This window comes from Dermacentor silvarum, chromosome 1 (genome assembly GCF_013339745.2).
Source record: "Dermacentor silvarum isolate Dsil-2018 chromosome 1, BIME_Dsil_1.4, whole genome shotgun sequence".
NCBI classification, from domain to species: domain Eukaryota; kingdom Metazoa; phylum Arthropoda; class Arachnida; order Ixodida; family Ixodidae; genus Dermacentor; species Dermacentor silvarum.
This window is the reverse complement of record NC_051154.1, coordinates 106,525,057-106,551,032: the sequence shown is the minus strand read 5'-3', so window position 1 is coordinate 106,551,032 and position 25,976 is coordinate 106,525,057. Positions and strand designations below refer to the sequence as shown.

At 44.7% G+C, this 25,976-nt stretch overlaps 1 protein-coding gene across 1 annotated transcript in view; it reads left to right on the top strand.

Annotated features, from left to right (window-relative positions):
- The window catches only part of LOC119434390 (translocon-associated protein subunit alpha), a 29,947-nt gene extending 4,599 nt beyond the window's left edge, over window positions 1-25,348 (top strand). The window contains exons 3-9 of the mRNA XM_037701549.2: window positions 1,379-1,484; window positions 4,123-4,250; window positions 8,489-8,620; window positions 10,883-10,962; window positions 15,204-15,282; window positions 17,962-18,049; window positions 24,980-25,348. Coding sequence (XP_037557477.1) covers window positions 1,379-1,484; window positions 4,123-4,250; window positions 8,489-8,620; window positions 10,883-10,962; window positions 15,204-15,282; window positions 17,962-18,049; window positions 24,980-25,059 — 693 coding nt within the window. The 3' untranslated portion in view covers window positions 25,060-25,348. The remainder of the gene's footprint in view (window positions 1-1,378; window positions 1,485-4,122; window positions 4,251-8,488; window positions 8,621-10,882; window positions 10,963-15,203; window positions 15,283-17,961; window positions 18,050-24,979) is intronic.
- Window positions 25,349-25,976: the final 628 nt, after the last annotated feature.

Here is a 25,976-nt window from a genome sequence, read left to right as displayed (position 1 = left end):
GCACGGAATCCTTAATCGGACACGCAGTTAAGCCTTTCAGCACTCAATGTTTTGGAATTCGCGACTAAGCACATCAAGGCGTCGACTCCTCGAGCCTGCGGCTAGGCATTTCGCGCATCGGCACTTGGGACTGCGCGACTAAGCACATCGAGCGTCGACTCCTCGAGCCCGCGGCTAGGCATTTTGCACATCGGCACTGGGGACTGCGCGACTAAGCACATCGAGTGTCGACTCCTCGAGCCCGCGGCTAGGCATTTCGCGCATTGGCACTTGGGACTGCGCGACTAAACACACGAGCGTCGACTCCTCGAGCCCGCGGCTAGGCATTTCTCGCATCTGCACTTCGGACTGCGCGACTAAGCGCATCTAGCGTCGACTCCTCGAGCCCACGGCTAGGCATTTCGCGCATCGGCACTTGGGACTGTGTGACTAAGCCTATCGAGCGTCGACTCCTCGAGCCCACTGCTAGGCATTTCGCGCATCGGCACTTAGGACTGCGCGACTAAGCACATCGAGCGTCGACTCCTCGGGCCCGCGGCTAGGCATTGTTGTTGCACAAAATTGTTTTTCTGCATTTCCAGTCGCTTTTGTATTATGTCTGATTCCATAAAACTATTCTCAGTAGTCTACAAGTGCTATTTACATAGGCAAATAAAGTCTGTTTGCAACATTTTCTGCTCTGGGCATGCGAGCTAAATGGCTGTGTCAATCTGTCTTGCTTGTGTCCATTTGCTCTGAAGTACTTAAGAATTGTGTAGTAGTAATAAGGTGCACCAAATATCATGCACTTTTCTCCTGCTCCAGCTGATCCAAAACGCAAAATTTTGTGCTACAGAACTGCTACAATATGATAATGTATGTGGCTGCTCCTAAATTGCTACAAAACAGCTTTTTTTCCTGCTCCAAAAATTGCTCCAATTCTTAAACTGGCTGGACCACCACTGTACAGTACAAATAATTGTGCAGCTGTACCACTGCAAAAAATTACATTATTCATGTAAAAATATATCAACACATTATTTGCTGTGACAATTGGCAACCGGTGCGAATAAGGGCTCGAGGGAGCACAGGGGTGATGCAGGAGCTCTCAGCAGCAGTTCTCAGTAGCAGTCATTAGTTCACAGGAGCCTCCTGGTTGGTTGGTTTCTGGCGGGGTTGGACTTTGTTGCCGGCAGCTCGTCTTCAGGGGTCAGCTGGTCATGTCAGTGACAGGATGGAGCAGAAAGTGGTTGTGCGAATGAGTCCTGAGGCAGGCTGTCATTTGGGGAACATTGTGCAGTTTTGTTGGAAATAAGAGTGGATTTTATGAGGCACGATTTGTGAGAAGCATGCTCTTGTGAATAACAATTTTTTTTTACTTATTGCTTGAATTTTTCAGGATGATGACGACGACGGTGATGACAGCTCTTCGGGTGGAACCCTGAAACCTTCCCCTGATGGCGATACTTACATGCTGTTTACAAAACCTCAGAATTTTCAATCAAGTTAGTCAATTCTGCTCTTGTACCTACTAAGTGTGCTCATGTAACAAGCATTGACAATAGCATGTCCTGTAGGGAGCTTTCATAAAATGTTGGGATACTTTCACAATCCACAGCACTGCTGCAGATAAGCTGTAAATCACCAAATGAAGTTTACACACCACTTTTTACTATGCTAATTGCATACCAACATGGTCACCATGATTATGTCATGCATACTACCATAAGTACAAAGCTCAGGGGCCTGGTGGTAGCAATTCTAACTACGTAAAACACTGCACAAACTATATGGTAAAATTTTTGCTACAGATTTCTCTTTTAGAACTGTCAATGCAGTGGTTTGTTAGTCCTGTCAAATGACTCATGCTTTTATGCTTCCAGTGCAAGCTCAAACTAGCAAATTGATGATAATGGTGGAAGAGGGTAATGTTTCCAGAATCTTATACAATCATGTCCAGGTGTGAACAGTTGCTTTGTTAATTTCAATAGTTTAAATTACCATTGATGTGCACTAGTTAGGCAAGCATTATTTCAGCAAATGCACGGTGCAAAAATTTGGAGTGTCCGCACTTCAGGAAGAGACTGAACTGTGAAATAGTTTCTAGAAAGAACTGAAAGAAACACAATTCGCTGGTAACACCTTAGAGTTGTGGGGTCTCACACGTGCTCTTGGGACAAAGGAACGACAACACAGTAGTGAAAACAATCAAAAGGACATTTATTGCATCTTTCATGCACTAATGCACTATAGCTGAATTGCTACACCGATTGGCGCGCGACAAATCAAGGAAGTCCGAACTTATCACAACCGGAGAGCGAGCGAATATATTCGCCCACATGCTAGACACCAATGCCTAATCGTTTGCGTGTACAGTCACGAGAATGGTGGCGCATTCGGACGATCGCTGTTCGTCCATTCTGGTGCCCAGTTCCGAGGCCTCGCGAGACGGGTCTCGCCGAGCGCGTGTCGGCGCATGTGTGGTACGTCCGCAACCTCGCCGCTCGATTGTGCTTGCAGCACAGTACTCGCGCCATCTCTCGAAATATACCACAACCACACCGACCGCCGGTACTGTAAAGTCATGCGATGAAGCCGGATTACAGGAGACGAGAGCCATGCGGGGAAAACAACATCAGGAGACGCGTGAGAGTTGCGCATCCTCACAGAGCATAGTGTTCAGTTTTTGCTCCCCAATTCTTGAAAAGGTAAACAGCTGAAAAAGAACGCCCCTAATTATGTTGCCAATTAATGACACTGAAATTTAAAATCAAAGTACTCGTATGGATGCCGACAGGTGTGGTTTTCCAGCACGCCGAGTGTCAGTTGTAGGCAGTAATAGTGCAGGAGAAAATATAGCACCAACATAAAAGTATGAAAAGAAAAAAAGTTATGGTTAATCAGTCTTTCATAGAAATCGGTAGAACACGAAAGTGAAACGTGTCTTCACAGAAGCTGTTGCACGTTTGTTTCATGAACTCACGGTCTGCTGCAGCGAAAGGTGCACGATTTGTGGGCCGGCGATCGTGTTGCAGGTTTGCTTGGCACGATGTGTCCTGTTGGGGAGCGGCGTCCAGCTACGAGTCGCTTCGGTAGATGGACGCCGCTGGCTCCATAGTGTCTTCGGCAGCCAGTTAAGCTGCGACGCGCTCAGCTTTAGTAATGCGAGTGGCAGAGTTCGCAGCATGTGCCGTCAACGTGCGAAGGTGTTCTACTTCACGCTAGCGTGTCTCCCACCGTACCAAGGCGAGATTTAGCCTGTCGATGCCATTGCCTTAGCGCAGCAGTTTTCTTAGTTGTTGCCATCGCAAGCAAAGCAGTAGGTGGTGTGTAAGCACTGCTGATGCATATTGAAGCTGGACTCTATAGGTGACGAGGTGCCACAGGCTAATTCGACGCGAAAGACAAACCATGTGTGGATAGTGCCAACACCAGGCTATACCGTGTTGGAGCCTCCGCTGCGCTATAACTACCATAGTGCTCCCTGTTGGTGCTTGTTAGTGTCGCGATGCAGTACTTCGCTTTACCGCTCCTAGATGGCACCGCCATGCCTGTCAACAAAACATATTTTACTCGTTAGCGCCGAACGTCACATCCGTTACATCCTGTAATAGAAGTTCATCGCGGACCCTGGCATAAAACACTTTCATGTTAAAAAGGGACAAACACTGTCCAATCACCCAACATGGTGAATTAGTGGCTATGGCATACTGCTGCTGAGAACGAGGCTGCGGGAGTGATTTCCTGCTGCTGCAGCCTCATTCTGATTGGCGCAGAAATGATTTTGATGCTTGTGAAAGAACCTCAGGTGGTCAAAATTGAGAACCCTCCACTATGGCGTAACTCATAGCCCCTGCGTAGTTTTGGGATATTAAACTCATCAGCACCGTACAATCCTTTTGTTTTCTTGTCCATATGTTCTTGCAGTAAACTTATCTGTGCTCACCCAACGACAATGCTGAATTAGTAATAATGTGTTTGATAATGGTCTATTAGACATTTGTGGCATGTAAAATGACCGCCTTGACTTAAGGACATTTCAACAGAGATCTTGAATCTTGCTTTCCCGTATTTTTAACAGATTGAATAATAAAAACGGGAACATTTTGGCATGAATTATGACATGCTGGTCTTTCAATGCAGAGTTGCCTGCTGGCAAGGAGGTACACTTTCTTGTGGGCTTCAGCAACAAGGGTGAAAAGGAATTTGTGTTGGATACCATGGATGCTTCTTTCCGTTACCCAATGGACTTCACTTTTTATATACAAAACGTGAGTGATTTGGGTGTTTGCGTCTTTTCTTAGTGACCTTGTTCTATTGAAAGTATTCCAACCCGCAATGAAATATTTTGTAGGTTGCATCAAATTGACTCTAGAAAATCCGCAATGAAATATTTTGTAGGTTGCATCAAATTGACTCTAGAAAATATGATGTCTTTAAACTGTGTGACATTTCATAATAGTTTGAGGATAGAGCATTTTGTAATTTTTATCCATAGACCTTCTTTTCAAACAAAATATGTCTGTCATGATTCAAAAGAACATTGATTCACTAGCACTCAACGGCTCAAATATTCATGGAGGGATCTTAAAGGGACGCTAAAAAGAAGCGCTAAATTAGTTTAGACTGATAAGTATTTCAAAACGTTTATTTTCGTTAATTTTGCAGGAAAAGGTTGTTTACTGCTAGAATGCAGACCACACTTTCATTTCTTAATAATTTTCCACTAAAACCTCAGCGCCGTGGTTGCTCAGTGGCTATGGTGTTGGGCTGCTGAGCACGAGGTCGCGGGATCGAATCCTGGCCACGGTGGCCGCATTTCGATGGGGGTGAAATGTGAAAACACCCGTGTACTTAGATTTAGGTGCACGTTAAGAGACCCCTATGTGGTCCAGATTTCCGGAGTCCCCCACTACGGCGTGCCTCATAATCAGATCGTGGTTTTGGCACGTAAAACCCCATAATTTTTTTATTTTTAATCTAAAGGTATCTTCTCATATTTGGGTAATTGGGATGCAGTAAAAGTTCTCTAAACTTGCTAACTTGTATTCAGCTTCTTTAGAATACAATGTAGTCCAACTTTACTGACAAAAACATAACTAGGCCCGAGCAGATGCCTGTCAAAATTCATGACATCCTGGCTGGCTAGTGCAGGAACTTCAAGGCTGTTATGCCACCCGTCTTTTGTTTTTGCATTCTTTCTGATATATCAATCTTCTTTTCATGGTAAGAGTCCCTTTTTCAGTATTCTGTAATAGTAATTTACTAATACTGCTCACTTAATCTTCTTTAATGTTCTTTTATAGCATGGTGTGAATTCCAAGCTGGTTGTGTTCTGGGTTGGCATAGAGGGGGCTATATTAATTATTAGCATCCATATTAGCATCCACAAAAATGTAAGGCAAATGAGCCAGCATGTGCTGCCATGCAGGAATGTGCTTATGCTGGGCATTAGAGCTCTGGTCTGGGAACTTCTGATGAAGCTGTATTTCTTTTGTCAATGTGTGAATCGTTTTTACAATTTTAAGTTATTGGTTTGTGTAAGAAAACCATTCAATTTGGACATTTTACTCTCTTGCACTCGTTAGACAAGCTATATGCATTGTCAATTGCTCCATATCAATGAAATATATACAATATTTTCATACATGTAATGTAACCATGTACATAATGTAGACTGACACTTGAAGTTAAAACGAAAAATAAAGTTATGGTTATGACATTCAGACATACAAGCACCCAAGGGCCTTTTGAGTGTCTGTAAGCTGTTCATTCTTTTCATTGCCTCTGCTTATTTCTTGTCACTGCTCGTTAATAAATATTATAGCTTCACTCTTTCCGTACAGCACCCATTGGGCATCGTTAGCCCTCTATCGATGGTTTGGAACGCTGCTCACGGACTTACTGCGCTATCGGACGTGAAGCAGGCGAACTATATTTTAGTTTTCTAAACAGTTCGCATTTTTCATGGGAGACGGTGATTTTTAAACGTGCTCCGAAGTTTCGCGATCGTCATAGGAGAACGAAAAAGTGGCCGCCCACTATCGATGGTTTGGAACGCCGCTTTCGAGACCTTCTGTGCCGCTCACGGACACACTGCACCATCGGATATGAAAGAGGAGAAACTATATTTCTGTTTTCTAAGCAGATCGCTTTTTTCCCGCCAAGTGGTGATTTTTAATTGGCTCTGAAGTTTCGCGATCGTCAAAGCAGAACGCAAAAATGTCCAACTCCGAAAACGGCGTGCGCTCTTTGGGAGATCGCAGATATCTCGATTCCGCTGCCTCTGCGGCTGATCTTATCAATAAATCGAATAGCAGTGAGTAACAGGACGCTGACTTTTCGTCGGACTGTGAATCTGAAAGTGACGACGCAAACCAGCCCGGAACATTGGCGGCTGCAGCCCGGCATGCCACACTGTAGTGCTTGCAGTTAAATGTTTGCAACGGAATACCTGTTCAATGAAAAATTTCGATTTTTGGGGGGATAGTGAACAAGGCTTTTATTCCATACCTTCACTTCGTAAAGAAGTCCGTGATGGTTGTTTGTTTTTTCGTCGAAAGCTGGGCGGCAAGGTCGACTTTTCGCACATGCGCCAACCCGTCCAGTGCAAGCGTGCCGCGACGTGCGCCGAGGCGCGCGCCGCGTCTCTTTCGGCTCACGTCGCGGCGTGCCAAGACGCGCGCGCCGTGAAAGCAGCCGCGAACGGGTTTTTTCTAGCCGCAGAAGGGATCGCTCCAGGACCGATTTCTTGCGGTTTGCCGCGTGCCGCGCATGAAGGAGACCAATGAGAGCAGTCCGCTTCCCTGACGTGCGCGCGGGAAACTGGTGTCATGCGGACCCGCCCGACCGCTCGTTTCTAGTCCGACGTTATCGGCGCGCAGGTCAGCATCGTTCGCGGCCAGCCACGCTGCGCCAGCCGAAACGCCATCTCTTCCGACGCGCGCGCGTCGGCTGTTATCTTCGGAGCATGCGCAATATGATCACAAGCCCGCGCGCCGCTTTGAAGGGCTGTCTGCGACCATCGGCGAAGTGGAGTGGGCGCCTTTATTTCTTCGCGCTAAATGCATTGTGGGTTGGCGCATTCTGCGCGACCAACGCGCGAATGGGTCAGGAGCCGTGCCCATCGGGCCGCGTCGGAAGCCGCCGGTTACGTTGAGAGGTTCGTTTCCGCCAACGTGACGTAGCGTGCACGCTCGCGTTACGTCTGACTATAAACGGCCCTGAACAAACGCTACAGCGCGGCCGGCGTGGCCCAGACACCGCCAGATATTCAACGCGCCCTAAACGATTCGCTCCCTACGCACGTAGGAGCTGCGCTCGGCAAGGTCACTGCGCCCGGTCCCGGAGATAAGAGAGCCACGCTCAGCGGAGACCAGTGCCTCAAAAGTCCCTAAGCGATTATGTCCCTAGGCACCTAAGAGCTCCACGATTGCCATGACAACGCGGTTAGTTCGAGAAGGGGGGCAACGTTGAGGGGGGGAAGAGTCTAGTCTGTCACGTGATTGCCGCAGCGGCGCGCCGCCGGTTGGTGTGGCCGCCCTGCCGCAGCTGCGTTTTGGCCGCCGGCGGCGCGCCCGCGCGCGTTTTGCGGCTAGTGTGTACGTGCCAGTACTGATTTCTGCGCTCCAAAACTCCAAAAACTCACTTCAGCGCCGGTATTGGCCTGTCTCCAGTCCGAATTAAGCGGTGCACGCGTAATTTCGTGGATAGTGCCTAATAGACGGCAATACATTTTGTATATCATAATTTTCGTTACATTTTTTTTAGTATACTACATACAAGCGTGTCTTTACAAACTTTGTTCACTTTTATCGCACAATCTTGATTTTAACAATTTATGTCTTTTTATGACATACATCTCGTTAATAAAACTTCTATGCGTGAAAAGTGCATTTATTTTGCTTTCTGTTTGTGTATTAAATTAAATATTGAGTGCAGTAGTTCCTTCAGAAAAAAGCATCTGCCGTAACATGTAAAAAACACCTATTTTCCCCATGGTAGGGAAAGAGTTAAACTGTCCAAGTGGTCAGGCTCTCACCAGCTTTGTCCAGCTACTGCCATTGCACCACTTTACACCCTGGATGTGTTGAGCCTGGTACCTTATGGGAAGCAAAATTTTACATTCTCAATACGGTTCATGATATTGTGTGAGGTGTACATGCCATAAATTATGGTGAAGGAAAAAAGAAACTGATTATGTTTGTGCAAGTTATGATTTCAAATATTTAAGCCATAGAGCCAAAGTTAGAACCACGGTTTCTATCATTGAACTAAACTTGAAGTGCTAGTGACTTGTAAAATGTTTAGTCTGCCAGATAGTAAATTCTATTTCTTTCCTGTTGGGAGATTTTCCTGTTGGAAATTTGGACCCCAGGTGATCCAAATTTCCGGAGTCTCCCCCACTACGGCATGCCTCATAATCGGATTGCGGTTTTGGCACGTAAAACCCCATAGTTTTTTTTTGTGTGATTTTTAATGTTTGGCATTTTTATTTCTTTTCACCCAGTTTACAACCATTGGATACAACAAGGTGGTAAAACCGAAACAACAGGCTACCCTGTCTTACAGCTTCTTCGCCAGTGAGAGCTTCAGTGCTAGGCCGTTTGGCCTGGCTGTAAACCTCAGGTACAGAGATGCTGTAAGTGTCACTTAATTGTCTCAATAATGCTCCTTCATATATTTGCAAAGAATAATGTGTTGAGGTTGGTAATATAATTCAACCTGCTTCTATGGGCTCCACTTTTAAACAGACCATGGCACCACAACCTATTGTAAAACATATTACAGAGCTACATCAAAGTGGTCAATGCCTGTTGCCTGCTTGATGTAACATGCAAACAGTGCTTTGCTGAAGTTAACTGGTGTGCATGCAAATCCACTCGGTTATTGAGCCTCGTGTCATTCAGAGACGTAGCAGTGTGTGAAACCAGCTAAATTCTATAACATATAGACCAACTGTTGACGCCATGTATCAATGCATCCTGCCTTGTGTGTGTATTGGTATAACAAAAGATGGTTTATCTCAAATCATTTTCAAACTAAACTTAAAGCCATTTGTCTGCATAGAATAGGGGGTTCTCAATCTAAGTTCCACGGAACCGTTCCTTCCAAGATTTCTACAGTTTCTTGATTTAGAGAAGAAATCTTGCATTGCAATTTGGATTTAAGGAAGCCAATGCACACGATATCCACACTTCAGTAGTCTTTGTTAGAGTTCCACCCTGTAGCAGTCCACAAGAGTGTGTTTTTTGGGCTTATCGTGTGTGTGCTGAGCACTTTCATTTTTCGGTAGCATTTCGCAAGACTGTTTTTTGGGCTTATGGTGTGCGTGCTGAACATTTTTAGGATGGTTTGTAACACGCTAGCAGAAATCAATTCCAAAGTATTGCAAGCTGAGGGCTACTTCCAAATTTAGCGGCATCTGCCTGGTCAGCTCTTGTTGTCAACAGATGACGATATTGGCCGTTTCATGCAGAGCACGTGATTTACAGTCGCTACGATAAAGTTTCGATAAAGGCTGATCTGGCTGCTGCACTGTGTCAGTTTCTACATTACCATATTTTCCGGTGTATACGACGTGTTTTTTTTTTTCTGAATTTTTCGTTGCGCACCAACAAAAAATTCATGTGCGTCCCCCTCCCCCATGGAAAAAACTGCCATCAAAATCAGATTCGGTGTTATGTAAGTCAGTCAATCAGCGCGAGAAGCGCGCTGGTTGACTTACTTGCTACTGGTTCTGTGCACGCTATTGAGGTGCAGTGTTCTTCTCGTGATAGAGTTCCTGAGTGCTGTGCGAGAAGGACAGAGCACCAACGCAAGCAGCGGCAGGCCGACCACGAGTTGACCTCGAAGTCGTCGCATCTGCAGATCGCTATCAAGATACAGCGCGCGCCGCTGCGCGAACTACGCAGTTGCTACCAGAGTACAAGCCGTCCCTCCCGCGCTGCCTTCCCGCTTTCCTCCCTTGTGCGTGATTTGGCTCACCATCGCACGCTTTCACTCGCACATACAGCTTGCGGGGATGATGTTATCGCCCTTGGACTTTAATCGGAATTCATCGTGATGGACGGATCATCGCGGCAACCACAACGGCAGAAATGCGCCTGGAGTGTCCGTATCATCGCTATCACAATTATATAGGAAATATATGGCACCCATAAGCTTGCGCGTGACTTGCGTTCACGGAGTGAAACGTCACTGTAATTTTTTTTTTAAATCGCTTACCGAACGAACAGGTGCGTCTTATCCACTGTTGCGACTTGTATACTCTTTCTTTTTTTCGGAAAAACTGCCGTGTTGAGGAGGGTGCATCTTATACAAAGGTGCGACTTATGGATCGGAAAATACGGTATTTGTATTTAAAATCTGACAAGCGTTTCGATGCGCTGAGGGGGTGGTGCCGCTGCAAGTCACTATAGCTGCATGCTGGGTGATGCGGCCTTTTAGGCTTAGCGTTGCAATTAGTATATCGAAGCTCTTTTAGCTCTTTCCGCAGTGTGAGTGACTTGACATTTGTGTGCAAAAAATGAACCTAACTTTTATGCGTCCATCACTTCGATTGCATCAGGACACCATTTATGCAGTATTTGTATTTTCCATCAGCAATGCTCTGAAAGCATACAAGATAACTGATGTTTGTAACACGGCAGCTGAGCCAGTTGGTGTTGAAGTATACTTTTCAAAAGAAAAAAAAGCACCATGACAGTATATTTGTACGAATTTAGAGAATCTGTTATTGAAGCTTCTTGTTAAAATTTTGAATAAGCAGCATCTGCAGCTCAGTACTCCCACGATCTCTCTAAACGGGCCAAGTTTACTTTAAAAAGTATTTTGAGAAACTGTTGTGTTCAGTGAAGATGTATGCTAAGCAGCAATTATTTTTTTTTCCCCTCTCTTCAAGGACGGCAATGCATACCAGGATGCTGTCTTCAATGAAACTATCGAGGTTGTGGAAATTGATGAGGGTCTTGATGGAGAGACGTAAGTGAGATATTTCATGGAGCCCTGAAATTAGATGTGTGAATATTTGACTTATGAATTCAATACTGCGGTCACCTGACCGATTTTTTGGACACAGCTGGCCATAAAACAGAATTTCAAGAGAAAGCGACATGGAAATTTTTCCCACATACTTTTTTTTTTTTTTTTGCTTGGTGTTGTAAAATAATATCCACGTGAAATTTCATGGTCATGAATACTAAAAAGGTAATTGTGACAGTACAGCTCAATGTGCGTTGCATGCCATTACCGACCCCGGTTTTTCAGGCTATTTTGCATGGACTTATTTTGGAGCGTTCTTTCCCCTTTCCAGGCACTTCGACAAGAAACTTGGTAGGCACTCTTGTTGAGATAGACAGTAATTCTAGTACGGACTTACGGCCTTACATCTTCAGGTGTTAGCGACCAAAGTTATGAGTAGGTGTCAAGTTGGCGCAGATCTATTTGTAATAGCTACATGGCACTCCGAAAGCCAAAAAACTGCACCACCAATGAATGTAAAAGTACAGGTGAGAGACTGAATGTCATCAACTTTATTTATGGCCACTATCTTTGCAACCTTGCTTGTGTAGATCATGTCCAAACAATTGGGTGAGACATCGTACAACATCCAAAATTTGGGCCAGTGTTAGACACACCGTGGAATCTCGTTGATACTATTCTGCATAATATGTCTTATATACGATTATTTTCGGATGATGCGTTTTCCAGTTCCCGTGAAGATCTGTGTCAACGAGATTCCACTGTATACTATATTGGTGCTATTGAGAAGGCTATGGTGCCACTAGGAAATGAAAAATCGGTCAGCTACTGCGACTTTCGAATATGTAGTATTGAATTGCGAATAATCATGAATACATGTGACGGGGCTTTAACTAACTTGGCATGTAAAATAATGCGTCATCGTTGTCAGCCTGAACAAAAACTCTCTCTGTCACCATCTTGTGATGCAATGGCAATGATGCTGACTCTGACAATGCTGTGAACACCGTTTCAGATTAGTATCCGATTGTAAAGTGCAGGCAATTTGAAACCCATTTTCTTGAGAAATATATGTGTGCGTTAGAATTGGATAAGTACAGCAATCATTGATTGTGAGCTGCCATTTTCACTTGAAACTCTGCTGAGGGCAAGCCCTCTGCATTTGTGTTCAATTAGGCATTATCTATCTATTCTGTGTCGGGCAAGTGAAATAACAGCACATGTTTTATTGCAACTCGCTGGCTGCTTTTGTTTTAAAACATGACTGTGTGACAGTGTCTGTGCACAGGGAAATAAGGTAGGAATATCTGAAAAGAGGCATACTGATTTCTGAAAGTATTATCTACATACCTGCCAAGTCTCCCGGATTACCTGGGAGACTCCCGGATTTGGACCGTTTCTTCCGGTTGTACAGTTGACAGGTAAATCTCCCGGAAATTTTAGCTGAGTCCCGTTTTTATCCGCATCCAGCGCTTTGTCAGGCCACATTGGCAAAAACAATCCAACCCAATCCAATTCAGTTGGAAGTTCATCGCGCAGAAAATTGCTAAGTAGTAGGGAAATCCTATACATGCGCTATTTCGTTAACCGACGGGGTTGTTGGGTGCCCTAGTGGCCCTAGCCTCATTAAGCTAGCGAGCGAATGCCGTGTTGCGCCACTACCAACACTAGACACTTCATCGTTCTCCTCAGCTTCAGCCGCTCTGGCATTGCGTAGGCCCACAGTCAGTCATGGCTTTAAAATCAAGGAGCGCTAGGGCAAAAGTGTCCAGCATTTTTAACGTAGTGTTCAGGCCGAAGTGACGTTGGGTATTTTGTTGATACCAGAGAGCAATGCAGAGTGCGAGCGGCAATTTAACATCGGGAAATATACGAGGATGCAATGCCGCTCGTCCGTGTGTCGCTTGTTCAAGACGCTGGGAAACGTCAACCTCGCAAAATATGAAAGAAATGACATTTCTTACAATCGAACATTATCAGAAGAATTTTTGAACACCCGCCGTGGTTGCTTAGAGGCTTTGGCATTGCGCTGACAAGCACGAGTTCGTGGAATCAAATCTCGGCCGCGGCGGCTGCATTTAGTTGGGGGCGAAATGCAAAAACACCCGTGTGCCGTCCACTGGCTTAAAGAACCCCAGGTGGTCGAAATTAATTGGGAGTTCCCAACTACGGCGTGCCTCATAATCAGATGGTGGTTGTGGGATGCAAGACCTGAGAAGTTAATTAAATTTTGTAGAATGTTTGAAGGCAAAATTAGCAACAATGAAATGCTTGCAAAAGCTTGCAAAGGTTCATGTGGTCATTTGTTTATCTGTAAATAAAATTGTAAGGAAGTTTCCCTGTCAGTTCTTGGACATATAAACCTGGGGAGGGGGGGGGGGGGAGCAGTCGTATTACAGATGACCCGGATTTAATTTCTCCGAACTTGGCAGGTATGCATCTAGCAAAGCCATTGATTACCTACCCTGTGTAGCTTTTAACGCACCGTGCAGTGGTGCTATCTCAGCATCATCATTATTATGATTATTATTATTATTACAGTAGCCGACCGATGTTCCGGACTTCGCGGGGACTGAAAAATAGAACAGTCCGAAAAACTCTCGCACCCTCCCCCCCCCCCCCCCCCCCCCCCCCCCCCCCTAAGAAACAAAAGTGATGAGGCTTCTGGCTTAAGAAAAAATGTAGCAGTTTCACCGAAAAGGCAGAGCATCGATTGCGATAGCAAATTAATAGACAGCTATACGAAGTAAGGATGTTAGTTTTATCGGCCGTATAAATTTGTAAATATGCGCTTACTAACTAAATAAGCACGGTGTCACGCGCGCAAAGGTTACATGAACACATCTCGCTCGATGACCGCGGAAATTCGTTAAAACGCTAGAATGAGAAAGCACGCCAGAAGCAGCGGGCAAATTGACCTTCGCGCTGTCTATTCTCTTGCTTCAATGCGAACGTCAAAAAAAGAGAAAAAAACAGCGCATACGAAGGAAGTACTGGCACTCGGCGCACGCCCTTTGTACTTATCGCAGATCGCTTTGAAGATGAGTTCCCCGCGGGCGCACATCGGCCACATAGCAGATCGCTTTCAAGATACTGTGCCTGCACAGCAAGCTCCGTCGGCAGCAGCCGCAAGAGCTGAACGCAGCTCCCCACCGTCTCCGTCGCCTTCTCCCTCCTCGTGCCCCGCGAGCGAAAAGCCCGCGCGCTTCCGGCCATCTTCCTCTCTCCCCTGTGTGTAGAGTACTAGAAAATATTCTAGTACACTCTACCCTCGCACAGCGTACGGCACAACTGAAACTTTAAAAAACACAAAACCAAAAAACTGATTCCGTTTAAGTGATTATGACGATAGTGCTGAGCTGACCGAAAAAAATAAATAAAAAGCAAGTGCCCCTATTTGAACCGCTTTGTCGGCCAAGGAAGAGCGGGCATGGCCTCCGAGACAGGAAGATAGTGTGCATCTACTAATCTTGAAGGCTATACAGGGGGCCACTGGAAGCCAAGCCAGTGGAAAATGCAACATGGCGGCTCCCAAGATCGGGTAGCGTGGCTCGGAGCGAGTGATAGTCAGGAAAATCGAACATTGGCACCTAGATATGTCCAAAAAATCGGTCGCGAAAATGCATTAGCTCTGTGGGAACCCTAACGGTACATCTATGAAGTCCGGAATATCCAACAAGTCCGAATTTTTGGAGTCCGAAAAATCTGTCGGCTACTGTACGTTTTTTGTTTATCTTTTTTAATTTGGTATTGCCATCTTCTCCAGTCCTTAAGGAAATAAACGGCACCTTTCGACATGATGGCAAAAAAAAGCTATATATTCATGCAAATATGGTGCATTGCAATACTTTTTGTCCTAAATTGTCTTCTTTGTCAATACAGTCGAACCCACTTTTAATGATACTGGTTTTAACAATATATCAAATACTATAAGAATGAGCAGGTAATGCACTGTCAGGTTTAGTATGTTCATGGTAAAATAAACCGCTTACTAGTATGCTCCCATGCAGCATTATTGGTTGTAACAATTAAATCTGGCTGCTGGGTGTCTGCACCATTTTCATCGATAGCTATAAAAATTTGTTTAATTACAGTATTGTCAAATTGACACCATTTTCTGTGATTGTATTTAAGTTAGCATATTCAGGAACTGAACAATTGATGTACTGTAGTTGAAACTGTGAGGTGTTTTGTGTGTGGCATTGTTCATGTGCTGCTATTCACGGCTTATGCATTTGCAGGTTCTTCTTATACATGTTCTTGGCAACATGCTTGGTCCTCCTGCTGGTAGCTGCACAACAGTTCCTCGGAACTCTTAGTGTGAGTCTAAAATAGTGGTGGTTATATGATAGCTCTGCTATATAGTAAAGCCAAATATGAATAAATGTTTAATATATACCACGCTTATTAAATCGGGGGGCCTTTAGTTATTGGCTCTGTTCAACATTTAAGATACTCTTTTAAATCTTTTGCGTAAAGAATTAAAAAAGGAATGCCACATGTGCTTTTCAGCATTTCTCCGAGCCTGAAAGTGGAGTGAGCTCATGCTGCATACATACATTTAGTTCAATTGGGGTAAAGCATTAGGTAAAAGCTATAGCTCAAACCCGTTCTTTGCAAATATGTACGAAAAATGGAAATTCCCCTGTTAGACCACCATGACAAAATCTTGCTGCTCTGTAATTCAGCAACACAAAAAGGGGGGGGGGGGTGCAAATTTGTAACTTATCGCACTTGGACAAATTTTCTTCCGTCTTTTTAAATCTTTACTTTAAAATGTGACAACTTTCACTTAGGTCGGGCCAGTAGTTGCCCAATGGCAGCATTTCTCTGTTTCACATATGTATTTGAATACGAAGGGCCTGAGCTACTTATATACATGAATAAGAAAATTTAGAATTTGCAAACCCAAACATAGTGTATGCTATCAGCCAAGCCTACAAAAGAACCAAGGCAGAGTGCCAGCTCTTGGTACAATAAGGGCTTTTGCATCTAGGTTGCAAATTTTGGCAGTTAATGGAGGCGCCATATGACAGTAGCGCACCCAGGATCTCTGCCAAGGGGGGTGTTGACAGTTTGCCAATACCATCTAAACAGCACTAATTTCGATTTCACGGGAAATTGTCAAAAAAAATGCGCTTTTTGCGAGTGTGCAGACGATTGCGCGTCTTACATCTTAGTTGCAGTACTCAAATGCGTAAGGAAAGAAAAGGGGTTAAACAAAAGGGGGGGTTAAGTCGGCCTCAGGGGGGGGGTTCCAACCCCCGAATCCCCCCCCCCCCCCCCCCCCGTCGGTGCGCCACTGCCATATGATTTAACTTAACCCATTAGGACCCAGTGTACTTTTATAACTACAGTACCATTTTCGTTTGTAAGTAATTCAAGGCGAAATATACTGTGTCCCTAATGCCATTTTGCTAAGAAGGGTCCTGCCAAGACGACCACATTGTAGATTTTTGTCAGCTGCATCATGTATTTGATCTATTCATCGCCAAACTTGGAGAAGTGCTGAATATAGCGGATGCTGCTGTACATGCACCTTCTTTTTTATCAAGCATAGCATATGCTTTTTAAAGCTGAGGTTCGTGTGGACATTTTAGAAAATGGCGTAAATGATGAATGCATGACATTCTATATTCAATACATATTTATAGTGTCGCAAGAAAGTGAATGTAGGTGTACTTTGTAAAGTGCACTGGGCCTATGTACATGCTAGAGGGGTGTGCTTGTTCTCGAAGCGCAAACAATGGCTTTTTTACCTGCATTTCTTGCTGACTATTTTTAAGTATTTTTGGCTGACTGCAGACACTTCAGAGATTGTTGTAGGTAAAAAATATATCAAGGATTACATCAACGTTGCTATTCTTCCTGGCTCCTATCTTGCTGCCGAGAAAGATGACGACACTCTTATCTTCTCAATTAATAACATAGCGAGCAGTGTTACAGTAAATTTAGATAATAAAAAATGCATTTAGATATCATATGAACATTATTTAAAAAGGCACATAATTTATGCAGGATTTTGTTACAAATTGGAAAATAGATGGGAGGAAACAAAACAACAAAGACGATCTATATTCCTGTGCCAATTGAGATGAGTTACGCAATGAAAATAGAGCAACCCACATTGGCGAACCAGATGTAGACTCCATCTCTAGAAAGGTCAGAAAATTCTAACAAAATTTTGTCGAGCAAATCATGCAGCAGGACTGTAATGCAAGAACCGACTGTCATTGTAACAGATGTCACTAATCTGTTGAATGTTTCAACTACCACTAAACCAAATGCTTAAGGCTTTAGTCTTGAATGCCTGCATTCATCGTGAAATATGTTTAGATTTGTATCAATAGTATATTTTCATCGGGTGTGCCTCTGAAAGCAACACTAAAGTCCTTCCCCATTACTTGATGAAATCATGCTATACACTTGAATAGTAAAAAAGACCTCCCAGCAAACAATATTTCCCATTAAAGTGCTCATTTTACTGCCAGAAGGTTATGCGGGCTTACACATAGTTTCTTCTGACTCTTAGCTGCAAGCCTTTTTTGTTTTTTGAAAGCTCCAAAATATTGCATGTACATTTGGTGACATACATCAGGTTAGGCTCCTACTAAGGCCCAGCGTACTTTATAAAGTACGCTATCGTAGCGTTTCAAAGAATAAGGCGACCCTCATGGAACTTGCCCAATGTAGTATTTACAGTTTGAAAGTATCATCTTGCACAAAAAATCAACAAAATGTAACTGGTAGATTTTTCTTGGTTCTTTAAGGGGTAATGCATGAGCCTCTGTTTTTGTTGAATTATCAACACATTTGTTTTGACACTTTCTGCAATTAACCACACAGTAAAGCTAAAATTTTTTCCAGTGATTCACATTCACTAATAATGCTATTTGTCCCAGCACTAGAAACTTGTTTCTGCCAACTTCACTTCCTGTGCGCAAAACTTGTACACAAACTTGCAATGACTTGTTCTGCTCTCTGTGTTCTGCTTTTTAGAAAAAAAAGCCAGCCAGCAAGCAAAAAGTAGAGATGGGCACCCAGAGTGCCAGTGATGTGGACTACGATTGGCTGCCCAAGGAGATAAGTAAGTGAACTCTTTAATTTGCAGTTGCCAACCGATAATTTGGTCAGCTTTGTGGCATCACCACTGGCCCCATATACATAATGTATAAGTACAACTGAAATTTTGGACACCTTACAGTGGACCATTCAGTAATTTGGACTCTGCTTGCACAATCACGTGCTATTTTAGCTGCTGAGTCCTGCAGAAATAGCTTATTTTAGTTTTGATATGTTTCCAGTTCCAGTGTGTGAAGCACCGGACAATGTTTGTTGTAAAGAAACCTGTAATCATTATGTTGTTGCAGCATGGTCAACTTCTGTTTAAGTTGCCAAAGCATTAAGATTTGATGTATGCATTAACTGTACTTTCTCCTATCTGTAGCAACGTCGTGAGAATGGTCAAAATACAGACTAGCCATGTTGCATGCAAGCATATGTGCATGCACTAATGCATCGACAAGCTTGGACCATATTCTTGGATGATCGCTTTCAAAGATAATTTCAATTTCATGACATTTCTTACAACTAGCACAGGACACGGCAGGTGACAGTCCCTGGCACTGTGTTAAGAATGCTGTTGCTCATCGCTGCCGATATGTCTGGTGCTAGTCACGCGAAATCTCACTGAAGCATCATCAAAAGTGGGCGCCTTCTATTGCACCAAAAAAATGTTGTGATTATAACTCCAAGTAATCATGTGTAATGCAGCCGTGCTCATTTGGAATGGCGTCTTTTAGGATACCGCGATGCACGCATGCATTGTAGTAATGCTCATTGCGAAACACCCATCGCCCGCAAGGTCCTTACTGTAATTCCCGGGTTTCGCTCAGGCGCATATTGCGGCAGCGGATGAGCCATCGCTCTCTCCTGAAATGTTGTAACAGGCATGCGATGTGCTGCACGGAGGCGCAACATGGGCATGCGGCGGGGAGCTGGCATAGTTGCATAGTGAGGCCGCATGGACGGGCATCGCTGCTGAGGATTGGCCCATTGGGCCTATACTCCCGGACCGAACATTCTTATTGCAGTTGGATTTCCTTGTGCAGTCGCCCCCATCCTCTTTTGTTGCGCTTCAAGCGCACCCTGCGTGCCGTCCCCAAACCCGTACCCCTTGCTACTGAGAGGCTGGCTTTCCTGCAAGGATTCGGGGTCCAGTGGCTGAATGTGCTTTTCTGGTGAAATTTTACCACCAGCATGAAATTATCACAAAATTCAGCACAGAATATAAGTGCTAAGAACCATTTTTGCTCCCTCACAAACAGCAATATACATTTAAACCACACTATAATGAAGTTGCTAAAATCGCTAATTTGCTTTGTTATATCGATTTTTATGCATTGAAATTCGACCTTTAATGCAAATAAGTACAGTCGCCGATGGTAGACGGAAATCGCCGCAAAGTTTTATGAATTGTCGGGCAATCGACAAAAGCAAATTTGAATTGGAAAAAAGTTCCTTTTGTTGAATTTGAGAGTCGGCGACGAAAGATGCGGTTTCATACAGTGTCGATACAGTAGAACCCCGCTGATACGTTTTTCACGGGACCGTAAAAAAAAAACACGTAAGAGCCGGGAAACGCAACAGCCGGGAAACAGGAAAAATTCAGAAATGGGAGTAGTGTTGGACTGCACACAATATTATTTTAATTCTTACGTGGGAAAAAGTAGTTTCGCCCGACAGCCGAAGTATCGATTGCGATAAGCTATACAAAGTAAGAATAGTAGTTCTATCGACCATATAAACTTGTAAACATTCGCTTATTAACTAATTAACAAGCATGGTGTTAGCGCCCACAGGCAAACATGAACACATCACACTTGATGAGCGTGGACACGCGCTGTCAAATGCAGGCGTGAGGAATTTGAGTTTGAAAAGTTCCTTTTGTTGAATTTGAGAGTCGGCGACGAAAGATGCGGTTTCATACAGTGTCGATACAGTAGAACCCCGCTGATACGTTTTTCACGGGACCGTAAAAAAAAAAACACGTAAGAGCCGGGAAACGCAACAGCCGGGAAACAGGAAAAATTCAGAAATGGGAGTAGTGTTGAACTGCACACAATATTATTTTAATTCTTACGTGGGAAAAAGTAGTTTCGCCCGACAGCCGAAGTATCGATTGCGATAAGCTATACAAAGTAAGAATAGTAGTTCTATCGACCATATAAACTTGTAAACATTCGCTTATTAACTAATTAACAAGCATGGTGTTAGCGCCCACAGGCAAACATGAACACATCACACTTGATGAGCGTGGACACGCGCTGTCAAATGCAGGCGTGAGGAATTTAAGCGCCGCTGCAGAAGCGAGCGAAGTGACCTTTGTGCTGTTGTCTATCACTTCAACGCAATCTGAGCGCCGAGAACACACAGCACGCACAAAGCTACGAGCCGCCGACGCACCTACACTGCGTACCCACGCAGATCGCTTTCAAGATATGGCCCGCGCGACCAAGCGCCGCCGCGCAGTATGATGCCAGAGCCACAACGCTGCCCGCTATCCCTCGCTCCCTCGCCGGTTCCTCGAGCGCAACGGAAGAAGGCGCGCTTCCTCCCTGCTTTTCTTTCTCTCGCGCGCGAGACGCGGTCGTCGGCTCCCCTCGCACACGTTCACTCGCACATAGAGCATAGGGCACGCGGCGACGCTGTTATCGCCCTTGTACTTTATACGGAACATCTATGAGCCAAAACCAATTTTAGGGCCGCAACGGGTCATAGACACCACCTTTAGATCGCAAATGCGGATCTCAAGGGCCATACTTTTGCTGGCGGAAACCGAAAATACGTAATAAGTGTCGCCCCTGGCAATTTGGGCGGCCAATGCCATCGTCAAGCAACCAAGCTCAGCGACATGAAAACTCAAAATGGCTGCTCGGGCCGGCGCGGTGTGGCAGTTCACATCGTATGATGCAGGAACGGTCCCACAGTTGCGACGTAACAGCGGGGTTACCAATGCATTGGGTTCTATGGGAGCTGTGCCGGGACCAGCTGAAAACGACGTTACAGCCGGGAAAATGCAGCACCCGGGAACGTAACAGCGGGGTTCTACTGTATCTTCACATTGGCAGTATGAAGTGAAGCCAACCATGCTTTCATGTCCCCTCCGCCCCCACAGCTGATAGTGTAACCTGCAGTGGGACATGATTAAAAGCGCCGGCAGTAGGGAGTGAATGTTTCATCTTCGTCTCGCTTCAACGCCTCTCAGAAACTCGGATCGCGCAACCTCCTGTACTAAACGCATGGGAAGATAGTGCACATGACGCCACACCATCTGTACGGGCTGTGTACGAGCTTAGCTGCGCCAACCTGCCCCCACTTCCTCCCTTGTCTCCTCGCGCGCGCTTGATTGCGTTACTGTGAGCACGGGGGCATTTTTCCCTTGCTCGCGCAGGAAGACAGTCCTCATCAAGCTGCCATACTTCTCTGTTCATCATTGCATGCTTTCTCTCATACTCAAAGCATATAGCGTGTTGGGCGAGATAGGATCTTATCGCACGTAGGGGGACTTTATACGGCGCGTGATGCTGCTCCGCTTTGGTGGTTGCTCCAAGCTGTGTCGTTAGCAAGCAGCCGCTTGGAATTCAACTATTTGATCATCTGCATCCGCAGAAGTTTCCATTTATAGTCTCGGTATTCCTTCACAGTGGCAGGGAAATTTCGTTATTTTGAGGTTCTAAATATTTGGTGTTCTGTTGACAAAAAGTTATAAAAAGTTAATACTTAATTATGTTATCTTACTAATGTTACTTCATTATGTTAAGAATTTTGTTATACTGAAGTTCGTTATATCGAGGTTTAACAGTATTCTATTCATTTCGAATATTTGTATTCAACCAAATACCGTATTTACTCGAATCTAGGCCGACTTCGATTCTAAGACCACCCCCCAAAAGTTAGAAGCCAGAAAAAAAAAAAAACTTATCTCAAACGTAGGCCGAACGAAAAAGTGAGGATAGTATTCGCAAAATCAAACAGCATCTATTAAATATGAACATGCCGAGCTCATTCTATGTCACCTACGCAGCTAGCCTCGTCGCTATCTTCCTTACTGTTGACATCTTCAAACAGTGCATTATATTCAGTACCATCAAGCGCATTAGAGATGCTGCACTTTTTGAAGCAGCGCTCGAGCAATATTCCTGGGTAAATGCCATCCTCATTGCGGCGCACGCAAAAAAGCATCTCCTGTGGCCCCCTCCATCGACAGACGTTTCTCTTATCGATGCCGAAGTTCCACCTGGCTTGAACGTTTGACGATGCCTCTACGGCTAGCACAACTACCGTATTTACTCGATTCTCACGCGCCCTCAATTGTAACGCGCGCCCGTTTTCCGTGACGAAAAAAAAAAAAAAAGTCCTTTACAGTACTGCGCACCTCATGCTTTCAAACAGAAATACGACTTTCTGTCGTTTGGAAAAAGAGATTTCCTCCCAGTGCACTGAAGTTACAATGAATAAAAAAAGTCGCAGTTTCGCCCGAAAGGCGATGAATCGAATGCGATAGCAAATTAGTAGACCGATATACGAAGTAAGCATAGCAGTTTTATCGGCCGTATAAAGTTGCAAACATTCGCCTACTAAATAAATTAACAAGCACGGTGTCACGCGCGCACTAGCAAACATGAACACATCTCGCTCGTTGACCGCAGAAACGAACTGTCAAAACGCTGTAGATGAAGCGCGGCGAGCGAATTGACCTTCGTGCTAGCATGCCTCTCGCTTCAACGCGACCTATAAGCGGCGAAAACACGGCACGCGGCGGACTCTCCCCGTCGCAGATTGCTTTCAAGATAGGGCCAAGGCGATCGTATAGCCGAAGTGGATCGTCGCAGAAGCAGTGCGGAACGCCGCATTGCTTTGCTGGCAAAATTCCTCTCCTTATGTTTGCGCCAGTCCCGCTCGCAAGTTTCGGATTCTCCGAACGCCCGTGATGGGGTCCAATTTCCGTCCGTCTCCGCACATATGATCATTTTCCTTTTAAATTCGGTATCATGATGAACTCAGTACTTCATGCTGATAGAGCAGACGCAGAGAACGTGAAGACAGGCGGTAGACTGTTGCCTAAGCACGTGTACTGCCACAGCCGCCCATATAATCTATAGGAGGCTGTGGTACTGCAGCACATGGAGGAAGCTACAGCATGCTACGGTAGCTAGGCTCGACGTGTGTGTGAGGCGGCCATTTTGAAATGCTGACGGCTATATGGTAACGCAGATTTAGGGTCGTGTTAAAAGTGCGTGTTGGATTTGAGTAAATACAGTATGCGTTAGAAAGCGGCACGATAGTGGCATCGCCTGTTTGGTGCCATTACGATAACGCCACACCGCGCGCCGATGCTTGACCATACCGATACGACGCAGGTCAAAATGGCAACGTCCCTCGTGTACTTCAGTTGGCTACTGGCGTGGCTAGTAGTGGCTGCGATACCGACTTTTCCAGATGGTTCTAACTATGCACCACATTTATCCATTTCAGTTAAAAACTGGCGTGTTTTTAAAAATCCTCGAATCCAAGCCGACCCTAAAGTTTCGTATATGATTATTTGAAAAAACCTATCGGCCTAGATTCGAATAAATACCTAGTTATTGATTTGAATACAAATATTAACAATATAATATTCGATGGTATTCGAATATTTTCCAATATTCACACACCCCTAATTTTTTTCTCTTGGGAGTTTGTGATGATTAGGTTCTTTATAGTGTGATAGGAAACGCATCCAAGGTGTTGCGCCTTGGTGCTTCCAATAAAAGACAAGGCTGGCTGCAAACCACACGCAAGGGAAACATTTATCAATAGAAAATAACACTCTCTTATATACACGGACTAGGAATAACAAAGCGAAAAGATTACAACGACAGTTATATCACGCGATACACGGATAAGTTCACGAACAAAGCTAGAGTTCACTAAGATACGTAGGAGTAACAAAACAAGCGGAGGTCCAGAAGTCTATGTGGAGGTGGCACCAGCAAAATGAAGCCTGGGGTCGGAGGAAGGGAGCAAGTCTCGAACGGCCGACGTGACGCTGGCTCAAGCAAGGTCTTGCCGTTGAGAAGAGGTCACATATGTTTGTCTCGAGCGTCTCCAGCAGGTCCGCTGTGATCGAGTGGAAGACCTAGGCATCCAAGCCCAGTCACCTGGCAGCCCACTCTTCTGCGCCTCGTCGTCCAGCTTCCGGAGAGCGCTCACTGTCGAGCAAACCGTAGCTTGCTGTGGGTAGATGCCAGGTCGTCGGCAAGTGCAGAGCCGGCCAGGTAGAGGCCTCGTAAGCCCAGGTCCAAGCGCCCATCAAGCTCACACCTCTGCACCCTAGCCGACGTGTCTTCTCCCTCTTTCATGATCGTGATGATGATCTTAAACCATGGCACATACCCGCTCTTCCGTTCTTCTCTTCCTCTTCTTTTCTCATAATCTCTCGTGGACTTTTCTTTAGATGTTGCTTTTTTTCTTGCATCGCCTCGCGCACTTCACATATCACAGGGTGGTGATGTCCAGGCCTGTTACACGAAAACTGCACCCACTACAGACTTTGTTGCTGTGGTACTTTTGATGCATCAAGTTTATTATGCCATAAATTTTGTTATATCGGTATTGTTATGCAGGGATTCAACTGTATAAAAATAGTTTGTAGCCACGATCAAGCTGTCTTGCAACGCCAACATTTTGTCCTGAGCTAAGGTTTCGAGGCCCAAGTCGTCATAAAGCAATGCATAGCATTTTCTGCACATTAGGAAGAATGTAGCCATTTCAGGTTAGTGCTCTCAGGCCAGGAAGAACAGCTCGGATTTCTATATTTTAGTGGTTCTTGCTTTGTTAGTGCACTTTTGTCCTCTCCTTTGCCTAGTCGTCAAGCTTAGCTTAACATAGCAACAACAGTGTGCAGTTGCGACAGTTTATACATAGATTTTATGACAAAATCTAGAATGACTCTTGACTGCTTGACTACCTGCAGATCGATCACCAAAGAGGTCACCACGCCAGTCACCGAGGTCACGACGACTCAAAAGGGGCACTGGATCTGGAGAGGAGTAGTGAGGTATCAAAAAATGACTGTTGCCACTGACACTCGTGCTAAGCACCACATCGCATCGCAGACCCCTGTCACATCACATCTGCCACAGGGATTCTCGCGGTTTGCTGAAGTCATTTCCAGTCATTCTTGTTGTGGTAATGGTGCTTTGTCACTTACTTTTTGGAACTGTTGATGATTTTGTTGCATTCAGAATGGAATTTTTGGTCATAGCACTGACTGGACAGCAAGGTGGTAGGAGACAGGAGCTGCGGTGGGCTGTGATAGGCCTCTATAATAAAATATTTTTTTTTATTTCTGTTTTCTTGTGTATGCATGGTTATACTTGCTCTTTTAGCAACAGTCTACACCTTCATGGACTGTTGATTCCATTATACTAGAATTGTGTGGTTCAACATTTGCAATTCTAATTATTTCACTTTATATCTAAGCCCCCTTTTCTCAACATGAACTTAAGTAGCACGCATTACAGCCCTTGACTGCAGTACATTTAGCGTTTGTCTGTCTAGTTTTTATGTGACAATAAAGGACATTTTATCAACTTTATAAATGTGAGTTAGCATAGTATATGCGTATTTGGAGTCCTCTTTCTTGGGCTTTGTAGCACTAACTCTGATGCTGGATTTCATAAAGCAAGAACTGAGTGTAGCCCAAGTACGTTGGCACTGCTTGCAGTTTGGCTAGAGAGGTGTATGCAAGAGTGATTAAAGGGACACTAAAGAGAAACAGGAAGTTCAGCTGGAATAAAAGAGGGACCTTCAGGAATGCATGCCGTTTTTGTTGGGTGCAAAAATATGAGTTATTAGCGGAGAAATTCGTAAACAAAGACCAAATATCTCTTCCTCAATTTCTCTCACCCTAGATTTGGCACTGAAGCAGTGTCGTCACAGATTGCATTGCTCTCAGCGAATCGGAATGC